This window comes from Myotis brandtii, unplaced genomic scaffold (assembly GCF_000412655.1).
Source record: "Myotis brandtii unplaced genomic scaffold, ASM41265v1 scaffold422, whole genome shotgun sequence".
Lineage (NCBI taxonomy): Eukaryota > Metazoa > Chordata > Mammalia > Chiroptera > Vespertilionidae > Myotis > Myotis brandtii.
Genome location: NW_005366171.1, coordinates 1,490,758 through 1,505,168, shown reverse-complemented (window position 1 = coordinate 1,505,168; position 14,411 = coordinate 1,490,758). Strand labels below are relative to the sequence as shown.

Genomic DNA, 14,411 nt, shown 5'->3' with positions numbered 1-14,411 from the left:
TCCCCCCAGGGCCGCAGACGGGGGTCCCACCCGCCCAGGGCCGCAGCACACGGGGGTCCGGCTGGGGGCCCCGGCTGGGGGCGGGGCTTAGGCATTTATCATATTATGTACAAATGCACACTTATGTGCCACACACCTGTACCACGTGCATGCTCATTGTCTGTTTCTCCCCACCAGGAGTGAGTAAGCACTATGAGGGCAGAGGCTTTGTTTCTTTTTTTGCTGGATGGCAGTGCCTAGGACATGGGCGCTCAGTACATATTTGTTGACTGAATGATTCATTATTTAGAACATTTTAAGAAAAGCAAGTCAATTTTGAGTTGATTCCAGAAAAATACTGGATAAGTAGTTGTTCAGGAGGTAGACCAATATGGCAAAATTTATAAAGGCTGTATGGCATGCTAGGAATTTGGGAAATTCTAACTTAAATGGGAAGAGGTAGGATGGAGATGGAGTTTTTATCATTTTCTGTGAACTGGTAAGTTGTCTGTTAGACTCTTTTCCCAACCCAGATCAGGGGTCCTTTGAGGCTCCTAAGCTATAACATGTGGAATTAAATATATGTGGGAAAGTGGTTCCTACCACCCGCCACAGAAACCCTCCTGGCAGTGTTGAAGGTCATCTGGAAATGTTTGAGGTGCTTTTCGCTGCCCGTGGAAACTTGGCTTATAGGCCGTGTCTTTGCAGGGCTCTGGGTTTGCAGAGAGCCGAAATGACCATGACTGCCAACAAGAATTCCAGCATCACCCACGGAGCTGGAGGCACTAAGGCCCCTCGGGGGACTCTGAGCAGGTGAGTAGGGGAGCAATGCTGGGGAAATGGGGCTCACTGGAGGGGGTCATCAAGGGCCAACCAAATGGCCTGGGTCCTGAGTAGGATCCTTGCCCAAAGGTAAGTGATTATCCTCATGATTCTGACAGTCTCCAGGTGAGTAGTCTGGGCCCAGCTCTTGCTGACCATGAAGCAAAAGTAATCTCTAATGTATTTATTATTTTCTAGTTCTACAAGTCTCCATAGGAGAGAGCAAACAGGGACCGTGAAACAAACTGCTTTGTGCTGTTGGAGGAGCCTCGAGCTCCAGGCACGGAGCCAGCAAGCAGCAGCTGGTGTTCTTCTGGATGGATCTTTTTCCCAAAGTGGGGACAGCTGGGGGGCTGCCCCTGAGCTGGGCTGTGCTATAGGGAGGGAGGCTGACCACAATAGGGGGCAGGGGGAGGCAATTATGCACATTAGCACAAGTTCAAGCAGAAGTCCAGGTCTACAACAATTTAGGCTGGGCTGCAGACAAAGCAGCTTCGGGAATTTTAGTCAGCGGAACCTATAATCCACTTTGTTGGTTTTGTCTTCTTTTTAGAAGTGGGAATGTTGGACCATAGCAAAACCACGATTTTGGACTCATAGAAATGGCTTTAAATCCAAGCTTTAACTACTTTCCAAAAAGTGGGATCGCAGGGTGTTTTCTTATGCCCTCTAAACTCTTGATTACTCCTCTGTAAAATAATAATAGTGCTTATGTCACAGAGGTGCTGTGGGGACTGACATAATGTATGTAAGTGTTTAGCATAGTGTCTGGCACAAAGCCGCTCAGCTCAATAAAGGTTAGGTCCCTCCCTGTGATGGGATAAAAGCTTCCAGAGCTGGCAGGTAGATGTCCAGCGCTTGCCAGGGCTGCTCAGGTCTTGGCTAAGGCTGGATGCTGATGTCCTAGAAGAACCTCCGGGCTCCTTTATTAAAGCCATATACCTTTCATAGTCTCTTCTGCTGAATCTCAGGTGAATCTTGGCTTTTGGTACCTCCGCCACTAGAATGGCCACCTAGCTGTGAGAAGGATGCTCAGCTTAGGGTGGGCTAGGGCTGTTCCTGTCTGGGCTGTGCAGTGCCGGGCTGAGTCCAGTGGGGTGCAGCACCCTCAGATCTGGCCAGAGGTGGTGATAGACGTTTGATTCATTTAGAGCTGGAGTCCAGATATGGGTGGTGGAATGGGGTGCCGGATATAGCCCCTGGGGAGTCACTGGCATGGATGAGGCAGGAGGAGTTCCCTACACCACACATGTAGGGTTTGATCCCAGTGGAAATGGTCTGGAGGGGCTGTGCCAACCAAATGGAGACTGGCAGGTTCTGACTTGTTAAGTACCTAAGAGCTTGGTACTTAGACAAACAAATTCAATATTCACTCTGTGGCAACAAGACCAATAAGAACACCCTGTCTTCTGCCCACGCACCCTTTCCAACCTAGACTAGAGTTACTTGCACACTGAACTGGGAGAGGCTGAGAATGACAGGGTCCATCAACTTCTTGGGTAAAACAGATAGAAAAACTGACTTCTCCCAGGGCATGTGGTGGCCAAGGAGGAACAGGTCTAGAGCTCAGAGTCTTCGTCTCCCATTGTCTACTTCTGGGGAACCACTCTGCTGGGTTCTCACCAGTCTGGTGGCAGATGGAGACTGGGAAGTAACTACTGTTCTCATAATGAGAGACTGTAGAGGTGAAATAAATATTATATGTGATTGTAGGTTTTATGATTAATTTTTGAAGAAATAGTATATTTAGAACCTGAATTAGAAATTACCAGACCCAGTAGCCCTGTTCATTTTTTCTTCTGATTTCCACACTGTGGAGGGGTAGATGCATTGTTTACATTAGTCACAAAGCAGAATCAGGGCTGCTGATGGTTCCGCAGTTTCTATTTGGAATGCATATCTATGTGTTTTAAACATTTTTAGAAACTCTTTTTCTTTAGCTTCCCAGCATGCTTGCCGTCATAACAAGATGGGTGGTGTTTGTAAATATCTGAGCCTCTGATGTGCCTAAAAAAAGCCTTTTTCAGCCTCCCTTCTAAGTCTTCCCTCCCTTCCTTCCTCCCTTCCTTCTTTCCTTCCTTCCTTCCTTCCTTCCTTCGTCTCACAATGATCTCTCTCTCTTTCTCCTTCTTCCTCTCCCCCCTCCCTTCCTTTCCCCTTCCTTGTCTCCTTCTCTCTCTCTCTCCCTCCCTCCCTCCCTTCCCCCCCTCCTTTCCTGGGCTTTTGGCATGAAGTGGAGTCGCAGGCCACTGTGGCTAGCTACACACTTCTCTCAAAATGACAGGAGGTGTCATTTTGAAATTGCCATCTGATGGTTTCTCTGGCTGCCTTCACCCCCAGCCTCTTGGGGGGTGTTCTTTGGTCTGTAGGGCAGTAAGTCACTAGTTCATTGAGGAAGTCATTGCCAGTGAACCCCGAGGGCTTTCCTCCTATGTGCCAGGCTCTGTGGTAGACAGTAGGGGACAAAGAGGGGTGATCCATTCTCTTTCCTCAAGGAATTTACAGCTTGGATTGGTGACCTTGGCACCTGAATTTCTTAGTTTGACCTTTCAGTAACCTGGGGCCCTTTTATCATTGCCAGCCCAGGAGGCCCAGTGGGAAAAGACTCCCTGGTGTGACCGACAGAAACTTTGATTGGGGAGTGCAGGGGTCCTAGGGCCTTGGAAAGCTGAGCCTTTGACTCCCAGGCTGCCTTGGGGACCTCTACCTTATGCACATGGAAGCAGAGGAACCCAATATACTCACAGGCATTTATATCTAGATTTGGGGATGGAGTGTCCTCTGGGGCATGGGAAGCTGGTGTAAGGCTGATGGGACCCTGTGGAAAGTCAATATATGTATTTGCAAGGCTGTGTCCTTAATTTGGATCAGACTTCACCTGGTGCTACAACTAAGCCGATATGGGTTAAAGACCATGAATTCCATCCCATTATTAGGTTTCTACGGGTGTTTTGCTAATTTATATTCTTTCTTTTCCTTTGTAAGCTCAGTCTTGATTTGGCAAGATATACACGAAGGAGGTGGAACTCTAACTAAGCCTTTTCATTTGACCACCAAAGTTTTGTTCTTTGCTCTGTTTTGGTCTCTTGGAGTAAGCTTCCCTTTCTCTTTGTTGATGAGGATTCACCCCTAGTTGCCAGATACGCCCTCCCCACAGCTGTTCCTCCTCCAGCTCAGAAGATTTGGTTGCATCCAATTCTGGGTGTGGGAGGGGGCATTCTCAAAGCTCCTCTGAATTCCAGAGGTCAGGCTTTCTGATGTTGGTGCTGATGAGTTGGGGTGGACTGGAAGCAGCTTGATGCCTTGCAAAAAAGGAAGTGTTATGTTTATAGGGAATTCAGCCACCTAGCTGGTGTGCACTTTGCCGGTTGTTCTCAGGAGACTTCACATGTGCTGTAAGACCTGGTGGGCCTCAGGCGCTGCTCTCAGCAGACTTGTGAGGCCTGTTGATTTCCTGAACAGCTTCTTCACTGTGAAACTCCAGCACCTGGGTCATTGCGACTTCCAGCAAAGGCACTGTGCTGAGTCCTCGTAGTACATTCCTAATGGGTCTTGTTAACTTTGAACTCCCTTTCCATTCAGTCCATAGATGCTAAGAAAGGCAGAGCTGAAAAGGAGCCTTAGAGTTCATTCAATCTAATCCACCCAGATTGGGAAACAGATGCAGAGAAGGTACTCCCCAAGGATACAAAGCTAATGGGAGGAAGAACTTAAGGCTAGCTTGCTTGAGTCTTCTGTTAATTTTTAACACTCCATTCAACCTCCCTGTGAACATTATTGGAAGCTCCCTGCTCAAAAACTACTGTTGTCCATGATACGGTGGAACTTGGCCTGGCTTGTGAGGTTTTCATGAAAAGCTCTGGTCTTTCTTTCTACCCTTCTTACTGCTCTCCAATGCAAACCTTACGTTCCTGCCAGTCTGGATGCAAACAATGTTAGTTCTGTCCCTCCCAGCGCTTTTCCCGATCTCCCATTAGGAAGGATTCCTCTCCCTCAGAATTCGCTCCTAGAGTCCTCAGATTGGAGTCTGCAAATGGCACTTATCAAATAGGGCCTCATATAGTGGGTGTCTGTGTGGGTCTCATTTTCCAACTCAACTGGAACTCCTTGCAGGCACAGCGATACTCTTTTGGAATGTTAGAGTTGGAGGGGAATCTTGGGATTCTTTGGGCTCAGTTGCTTGATGTTACATATGAAGAAGTTAAAGCCCACGTAGCTAATTGACAGTGGAACCATAATTTCAACTCACATGTGCAGGTTTCTGTGCAAAGGAGGCCTTAGTTGGTGATATGGTGAAGTCCAGAGAGGTCTTGAGACCCCACTGCCAAAGTGGGTACAGATTTGAACCCTGTGCCTTCGATTTCAGGAAGAGGGTAAGAGCTTACAGGGAAGAAACATCTCCTGAGATTAGCGACTGTGGGTAGAAGATAGTATTGCAGAGCCTGTCCTGGCCATGGCAGACCATCCCTCAGGAGGATCCGTGGCCTTAGTTCCCTTGTTTCCTAAGATGCTTCCTAACAATCCCAGCATGATGTCATCAGTATTAGTTGGTTATTTACTGTTGCATAACAAACACCCCTAAACTAAGGGTGGCTTAAACACTAGTGCCTTAAAACATTGTGTTAGTGGCTTAAAACAGTCATTTATTTTGCTATAAGTTGCAGTTTGGATAGGGACATTAGGGAAGGCTCATCTCTGTTTCTTTCTTTTTTTTTTATTGCTTAAAGTATTACAAAGGGTATTACATATGTGTCCTTTTTTTTCCCCCCGCCCTTGACAATCCCCTGGCCTCCCCTACCCCCCAGTGTCTTATGTCCATTGGTTATGCTTATATGCATGCATACAAGTCCTTCGGTTGATCTCTTACCCCCTTCCCTCCTGCCCCCCAACCCTCCCCAGCCTTCCCGCTGCAGTTTGACAATCTGTTTGAGGCAGCTCTGCCTCTGTATCTATTATTGTTCAAAAGTTTATAATGGTCTCTATTATCCATGAATGTGTGAGATCATGTGGTATTTTTCCTTCATTGACTGGCTTATTTCACTTAGCATAATGCTCTCCAGTTCCATCCATGCTGTTGCAAATGGTAAGAGTTCCTTCTTTTTTACAGCAGCATAGTATTCCATCGTGTAGATGTACCACAGTTTTCTAATCCATTCATCTACTGATGGGCACTTAGGCTGTTTCCAGATCTTAGCTATGGTGAATTGTGCTGCTATGAACATATGGGTGCATATATCCTTTCTGATTGGTGTTTCTGGTTTCTTGGGATATATTCCTAGAAGTGGGATCACAGGGTCAAATGGGAGTTCCATGTTTTGTTTTTTGAGGAAACTCCATACTGTCTTCCATAGTGGCTGCACCAGTCTGCATTCCCACCAGCAGTGCACGAGTGTTCCTTTTTCTCCACATCCTCTCCAGCACTTGTCGTTTGTTGATTTGTTGATGATAGCCATTCTGACAGGTGTGAGATGGTACCTCATTGTTGTTTTGATTTGCATCTCTCGGATGATTAGTGACTTTGAGCATGTTTTCATATGTCTCTTGGCTTTCTGAATGTCCTCTTTTGAAAGGTGTCTATTTAGATCCTTTGCCCATTTTTTGATTGGATTGTTTATCTTCTTTTTGTTAAGTTGTATGAGTTCCCTATAAATTTTGGAGATTAGGCCCTTATCAGATATGACGTTGGCAAATATGTTTTCCCACGCAGTGGGTTTTCTTGTTGTTTTGTTGATGGTTTCTTTTGCTGTGCAGAAGCTTTTTATTTTGATGTAGTCCCATTTGTTCATTTTCTCTTTAGTTTCAAGTGCCCTAGGAGCTGTATCAGTGAAGAAATTGCTTTGGCATATGTCTGAGATTTTGTTGCCTTTGGATTCTTCTAGAATTTTTATGGTTTCCTGTCGTACATTTAAGTCCTTTATCCATTTTGAGTTTATTCTTGTGTATGGTGTAAGTTGGTGGTCTAGTTTCATTTTCTTGCATATATCTGTCCAATTTTCCCAACACCATTTATTGAAGAGACTATCCTGGCTCCATTGTATGTTCTTGCCTCCTTTGTCAAATATTAATCGAGCATATTGGTTCGGGCCGATTTCTGGGCTCATCTCTGTTTCTTGCAGCATCAGTTGGGGTAGTTTGAAGGTAGGGGTGACCCATGGCTAAGGGGCTGGAACATCTGAAGGCTTGTTCACTTACAGCTCTGACTGTGGATCCTGGCAGTCGGGTGGGACCTCAGCTGGGGAGCACCTACGTGTGGCTCTGCATTTGGCTGCTGCTTTCACAGCATGACGTCAGGGTTCTACGAGTGGGCATCTCAGGAGAACAAGTCAGAAATGTATGGCCTTTTAGTGACCTAGCCTCAGAGTTGCATAGTGTCTTTTCTATTTTACTCTGTTAATTAAGGCAATAACACAGGTCTGCCTAAGTTTAAGATAAAGAGCCCCACCACATTACAATGTGTGTGTGTGTGTGTGTGTGTGTGTGTCCACACCACTAAGTAATTCTCCTACATTGGCTGGGTGTCCTACAATGCAACTCAGTTCTGACACAATCTGACATCAGCTAAGGGCTCAGTCCCATAAGACTGCCTTCCACTCCAGGTGCTTATCACAAACCCAAGTTGTCACTTGTGCTTCTGACCAACTGACTGTAAATCAGAGGCTCCCATAAGCCTTCTTGCCCCTTCTTGGGCTTAATTTTCTAGAGCAGCTCACAGAACTCAGAAAACTGTTTGCTCACAAGATTACCAGTTTATTACAAAGGACATAGTAAAGGATAGGAATCAACAACCAGATGAAGAGGTACGTAAGGCCAAGTCCCAAACAGGGAATGTCTGTTTCCCTGGAGCTTGGGCCCGTATGGAAGCATTCTGACTCACCCACTCGAAGCTCTCTGCCTTATCCTTTGGGGTTGCTACATAGGCATGATTGATGAAATCACTGCCATTGGCCATTGATTCAACCTCCAGCTCTTCTCTCCTCCCCAGAGGTAAGGGTGTGTGACTGAAAGTTTCAACCCTCCCATCACAAGGTTGGTTCTCCTGGAAATCAGCTCCCAACCTTAGAGGGGGTTCCAAAAGCCACCTCATTAACATAACAAAAGACACCTTTATCCCTGTCACCCCTTAGGAAATCACAAGGAGCTCTGTGCCAAAATGGGGTAAATATTTATTGCAAATCACACGAGGAGACGGACAGTAGTTCCTACTTGATGAGATGAGCATCAGCATCGCACTGAGAAGGGCATGTGAGATGGAATATGTTGTGGTCGCTGTCTGCCACAAGTCTGCTCTCTGGTCACAAAAATTCACATCCTTCCCAAATGCAGAATACACTCACTCTCTCCCTTAAGATTCCAAGTCTCACCCTGTTAGTGGCATCAGCTTGCATCTAGGATCTTGCTCTCTAAATCCAGTCCAGGCACCCGGCGACTCTGGGTGCCGTCTTTCTTAGTGAGTGCAGATCTGAGGGCTGTCCTTGTTGATGTGAGGACTTAGACACTTATTCTAGCTGCCGGCAGCAAAAGAGAAAAGAGGTGAGCTAACAACAGGGAGCTGCTCTGTTTTCAAACAAAATTTAAAGGAAACATAAATGAGAAAGGGCTTTCTGGATTAGAAAATAGAACTTGTTTCATTCACGTTCTCTCTACACAGGAAAGAATTCTCAGATTAAGAAATGGCTTCCATGTAAAAAAAAACAAAAACTTGCCATTTGCAACAAAGAAATAAGTTAGTCAGAGAAAGACAAATACCATATGATTTCACTTATATGTGGAATCGAAAGAACAAAATAAACGAACAGACAACATTGAAACAGACTCATAGACACAGTGAGCGACAGGTGGTTGCCAGAAGGGTGGGAGGTTGGGGAATTGAGTGAAAGAGGTGAAGGGATTAAGAAGAACAAATTGGCAGTTACAAAATAGTCACAGGGATGTAAACTACAGCATAGGGAATATAGTCGATAATATTGTAATAACTATACGTGGAGCTGGGTGGGTACCGGTAATATCAGGGGGAGCACTGTAAAGTATATGATTATCTAACCACTATGCTGTACACCTGAAACTAGGTACAAAATAATACTGAAAGTATATTGTAATTAAAAAAAGAAAAAGAAGTAGCTTCCAGATGAGGGTGACAGTTTTATAGTGTGTGAGTGTATTTGTGTGTGTGTGAACGCATCACACTGTACACTTTAAATTGCACAGTTTATTGTGCTTTAATTATCCCTCAATAAATCTTCTTTTAAAATCTAGAGTGGGACTGAAAGATCCTTTGTCAAGACCTAAAAAATATTTAAAGTGTTGCCTCATAGACTCTCACAGGCAGACAAAGGCTTTCTAAGGGGTATAAGGGTGTGCTTCGCAGATCCCTTGTAAAAACAAGGCCTCTGAGACTCTTAAGAGCTGTAGTCAGAATACCTGCGTGTGCCCTCCCCACATGGCCTGGGCTTCCTCACAGCAGGGGAGACGGGAAGCAAAAGCTGCTGGTTACTTGAGGTCTGGGCCTGAGAAGTGGCACAGATTCATTTCTGCTCCATTCTATTGGCCAAATCATCACAGGGCCTGGATTCCACAGACAGGAGACGTGTCAAGGAACTTGGGGACCATGTTTTAAAACCATCTCCAGTGTCTTTAGCATGATTTCCTGGAACTCCCACTCTTGCTTTGCCTAGTGCCTAGTTCTGCTTTATACAGTACAGTAGTCCCGTCTTTACTGGACTAGGGCAGTGGTCGGCAAACTGCGGCTCGGCAAACTGCGGCTCGCAAGCCACACACGGCTCTTTGGCCCCTTGAGTGTGGCTCTTCCACAAAATACCGACTCCTGTGCATGGGCCACGAAGTTTCAATCGCACTGTACGTGCGTGCCCGCACGTGGTATTTTGTGGAAGAGCCACACTCAAGGGGCCAAAGAGCCACATGTGGATCACGAGCCGTGGTTTTGCTGACCACGGAACTAGGGCATTGGGATGTTCCTATAAGGCATCATAGTTGGCCTGCCTCCGAGACGGTAAATTCTTTATGTTGATTGTTGCTATTTCTTAGAGGACTTGGGGTTCTCACCCAGAGAAGAGCTCACCCACCCATCCTCTTTGCGCTTCCCTTGGGGGCAGGCAGGGAAGGCTTTGGTGGATTCTTAGATGAGCTTTCTGGAGGTGAAAAGGTGACTCAGTTTCTGCTCTGATCCTAGTTAGCTACCATTCTACTTACCCCAACAAGCTGAGACTGACCTCAAGAGCCTGTATGTGGTGGCCCAGGTGTAGCCCCACTTGCAGGGTGACGCTGTCCTAGACCCTGTGGCGGCCATCCACCATTTGAGATGAGGTTGCTCTGGGAGCAGGAAGGCGAGGTTGTGAGTGTCCCCCAGTCCTTTGGCTTTGTATCGGGACTGTCCCAGAGTGGGATGTCAGGGGGAGTTACAGAGCTGAGCCTCTGCTCTGGCCTGAGGAACAAACTTTGGGCTTACTGGTGGGACTCAGGCAGCCTTCCTCCCTTTTCTCCTGTGGGAATGCCCTCTCCAAAGTTGGGGCAGCCGGTGAGTGGTGGGCAGATGTTGATATCCATTGGGCCAATAGGACCCACCTTAGTTGAGCAGCCTAGAATGGTGAGTGCCCAGCTCCCAGGACTTTCATTTGGAAGCAAGCTAGATACCCACTTAGTAGGGACTAAGCACATTGGAAGCTGGGCCTGTGTAACCTTAACCTGCAAACAGACTCACTTTATGGCACCCACAGCCCATCCTGATGTCCCTGGGCTTATTCCTAGACTCCCCAGAACCTTCCCCAGCTGACCCCAACTTGGTCCTCTTCCTGATACTGACACTTTCAGAATCCCTGTGGCCAGAACATGCTGAGTTCGGAATTGTCTTGTCATCAAGGACTAACGATAGCCTTTCCTCCAAAAAGCACTTGACAATAGAGGGGGCATCCCTTGACATCAGTGCTTCCTGCTATGTTACTTGACAATGGCCCAGGTAACTAACCCAAGGGTTGAGTCGTGTTCTTGTGAAATAATACTCTCACTTTCTGTCTATGCATGCGCACACACAAAGCAAATTTGTTTTTCTAACCTTAGTTCATACCCTTTCTACCTACCCACTTATCTTATGCATTTGTCTCTGTGTGTTCATGCTCCTCTGTTTCTTTTAAATTTCCTTTACATTCTCCCCCCTTTCATCTGTTTGTCTTGCTCCCTCCTGCAGTGTTGGTTTTGGCCAGTCGTGTATTGCAGTGTTGGCATCCACGCCTGCGCTGAGCAGCATGACTGGCTGCCTGCTGGTAAGGCATGAGTGCCCAGTTCCACAATTTCTGCCTCCCTAGCAGCAAGTTCTGGGATTTCAACATAAAGAAGGGGAGAAATGATAAGAGTGGAGTCTTAGGTGTCTTTCAGCCTCTTTGTACTTTTCTTTCATATTTCTTCTACTTTCCTGCAATTATTTATAGCGCCCAGACACTTTTAAAATTTATATACCCGGCTAATATATCAGGATACTCAGGGCAAGTGTTTTAAAAACAAAAACAAAAAGCCCAGCTGGCATGGCTCAGTGGTTGAGCATTGACCTATGAACCAGGAGGTCACAGTTCGATGCCCGGGTTGTGGGCCCGATCCCCAGTGTGGGATGTGCAGGAGGCAGCCGATCAATGATTCTCTCTCATCATTGATGTTTCTATCTCTCTCTCCCTCTCCCTTCCTCTCTGAAATCAATAAAAATATATTTTTTAAAAAGAGCAAGTGTTTTCCCCTGATTTATAGATACAGAACCTGAGGCTCAGATAATTTTTAGGTGACTTGCCCATGAACACCCCCAGGAAATAATGGAACCAGGACCAGAGGAGAACCTAGGTCTCTAGATGCCTAGGTCTCTTCCCAGTCTCTGGTTTCCGGCTTATGAGGGATGGCTTTGGGGACTGATGGCCACACTGGTTTGCTCTCAGTGCTTTGTGTACCTTCCTGTGTTGTTCTTCAGGTCACATGGTACGAAGAAGGGGGCTAGGAAGCCTGGGAACAGTGCCTTAGGTGGGCAGGCTTTAACCATTTGTTTTTATTCATTCATTTCGTCATTCAACACAAATAATTAATTCCTACTAAATCCTACCTGCAGTGCAAAGAACAGGGAATATCAAAATTAACAAGACACTGCCTAGTAAGGGAGGCAGGTGAGGAAACAATGAACTGTTACAAGTCCCATAATAGACATTTTTCCAGGCACAGTGGAGGCATCAACAATTGTCCATCTCCACCTGGGTGAGGGGGGTAGGGTCAAGAGAGAGTCCATGGAGGAACTACAGAGATGTGCAGTGGACAGGCCGTCATTCTAGGCACAGGAAACAGAATGTGTGGAGGCCTGGAGGTGTGAAAAGCAAGGAGTTGGATGTGGCTAAGGGTGGGACGCAGGTTTGTATTGAGGAAAAGACAGTAAGAGATGACAAAGGAAAACAGGTGGTGACCAGATCAAGGGGGCCCTCCCCATCCATGCCAGTGAATTTGCATTTCATTCTGTAGAGAATGGGGAGTTGTAAGCATGTTGAGCTTTGCATTTTATAAAAATGTCAGAAGATGAGAGGATGGACTTGAACTGGGTTAAGATAGAAGGCAGAGAGGGAACTTAAGAGACTGTTTTAATAGTCTTGGTGAGAGATAAGATCTGAACCAAGGAAGTAGCTGGAGCAGTGGGGGTGGGAGGTGGGGGCAGATCTGAGAGATGTGAGGATGTAGAATTGATATGGTTTAGTCATCAAGTAGGTCAGTGTTTTGGGGGAGGAAGCTGGATCCAGATGCTTGAAAAAAGAACAAATGTGGACCTTTCCTTTCCTGTGTGGAATTGTAATGTACCCCGCGAATCACAGAAGGACGCCTCAAGAAGTTGAATTAAGGAGTCACATTTATTGCAGGGACTACGAGGGGGCATTTCGCTCTCCCAAATCTCGCAGTGTCCTCCCAGCTGCAACACCAGATTTATATAGGCAAAAATCACAAAGGTATTGATTACATCCCAGGGTTTGGAATGAGGAACCTGGTTCGCAAAAAAACAGTTTACAAAGGCAGAATTAAGCATGTTAATTACAGTTTTGGGTCTTGGGGTCACTGAATTGACAGAAACACATTATCTAGAGCCCTCGGGTCTGGAATGAGGAACCTGGGTTAAACTTAGGCATGTTATCTAAATTACAGTTTTGGGTCTCCGGAACACTGAGTCAACAGGGACACATTAACTGGAGCCCTCTGACCTTGGGATAACTGTGCTGTCCTTCCCAGGTAAAGGGAAATGTGCTTTCTAAGACCAGTATAACCACTACAAATGGGATTTCACATTATAATCAATAGGGTATTCAATCGAATGGGATGATTTATATAATTCAGAAAATCAAAATAACTTTTCTATTGTTAAGCCAAACAGCAGGGTTAGAGTTAAACTACAGTTTCTACCTGAGATGATTGCTACCATACTTCAGAATGAGTTGGAAATACATGCAGCAGTAAGAATCGGGGGCGAAGGAAGCATAAAGAGCCTAGGGATGAGACCATGTGAGGAGACGCTCAGCCCAAGCTGGATGGGACGTGGCCGAGGGAGGCCTGGGGGTGGGGCAGGCCAATTATACACAAGCCTGGCCTCTCCCACCTGCGTCATTTTACTATTGCATTGTAGCAAACCACCCGAAAACATAGTGGCTTAGAACAATTGATTTTTTTCTCACATTTCTGTGCATTCACTGGCCAGTTCCTCTCCAGGTTTCCCCTGGGCTCTCTCATTAGCTGGGTTCATTTGGGTCCAAGATGACCTCACTCATGTGTCCGGCTCACATGGTGGCTGGCTGTTGGCTGAGGTACCTTGATTATGCTCCACGTGGCCTCTCATCCTCTAAAAGGCTAGCCGGACCTCCTTACGTGACAGTCTCCGGGCAGCATGCCAAGCGTGTGAAGGGGGAAACTGCAAGTCCACTTGAGACCTCAGGTTTGGAACTCGGACAGTTTAATTTCCATCACATCCTATTGGTCAAAGTGAATCACAAGATCAGTCTAGATTCAAGGGGCAGGAAAACAGATTCCTCCTTTTGTTAGCATGAGCTGCAAAGAGTTTATGGCTATATTTAGTTCATTCCCTTCCCCTCCCACCCTGAACAGTTAGAATCTAAGGACAGAGAGGTACGCTGCTTGAAAAAGTTTGCCAAGCGATTATTCTGAATAGCCAGCTCCTTGTTAATATTAGTCATTACCAAGCGAAGATTGAGTGCTGTGTGTTAGCCACTGATCCAACACTTGACGTGTGTTGTCTCTATTCCTTACAAAAACCCTCTAAAATACGTTCTTTTAACCTCCATTTGACAGATAAAGAAACAGGTTTAGAGAGATTAGGTTGTTTGCTCAAAGTCAGTACCTTGTCAAAGGCCATGATGTACTTAACCTCTGCTGAGAACAACTGGCTTAGTGTAACCTGCTGAGAAACTCAGTATGTCCAAGTGAGTTACAGTGTATGACACGTTTCCATCCATAGTCTCATTTGCCCATTATGACAACCCAGGGATGTAATTAGCTCGATTTTGAGGAATTGAAACTGGAAGCTCAGAGAGAGGGAGTGGCTTTGCCCATACTCACATTCCTGATAAGGGGTAGAA

The 14,411-nt window shown here is 46.1% G+C and overlaps 1 protein-coding gene across 4 annotated transcripts in view; it reads left to right on the top strand.

Annotated features, from left to right (window-relative positions):
- The window catches only part of ST5 (suppression of tumorigenicity 5), a 102,956-nt gene that overhangs the window by 49,831 nt on the left and 38,714 nt on the right, over window positions 1–14,411 (top strand). For all 4 annotated transcript variants that reach the window (XM_005873951.2, XM_005873949.2, XM_005873950.2 and 1 more), the window contains exon 2: window positions 688–792. In XM_005873951.2, the coding sequence (XP_005874013.1) occupies window positions 713–792 (80 nt within the window). In that variant the 5' untranslated portion in view covers window positions 688–712. The remainder of the gene's footprint in view (window positions 1–687; window positions 793–14,411) is intronic.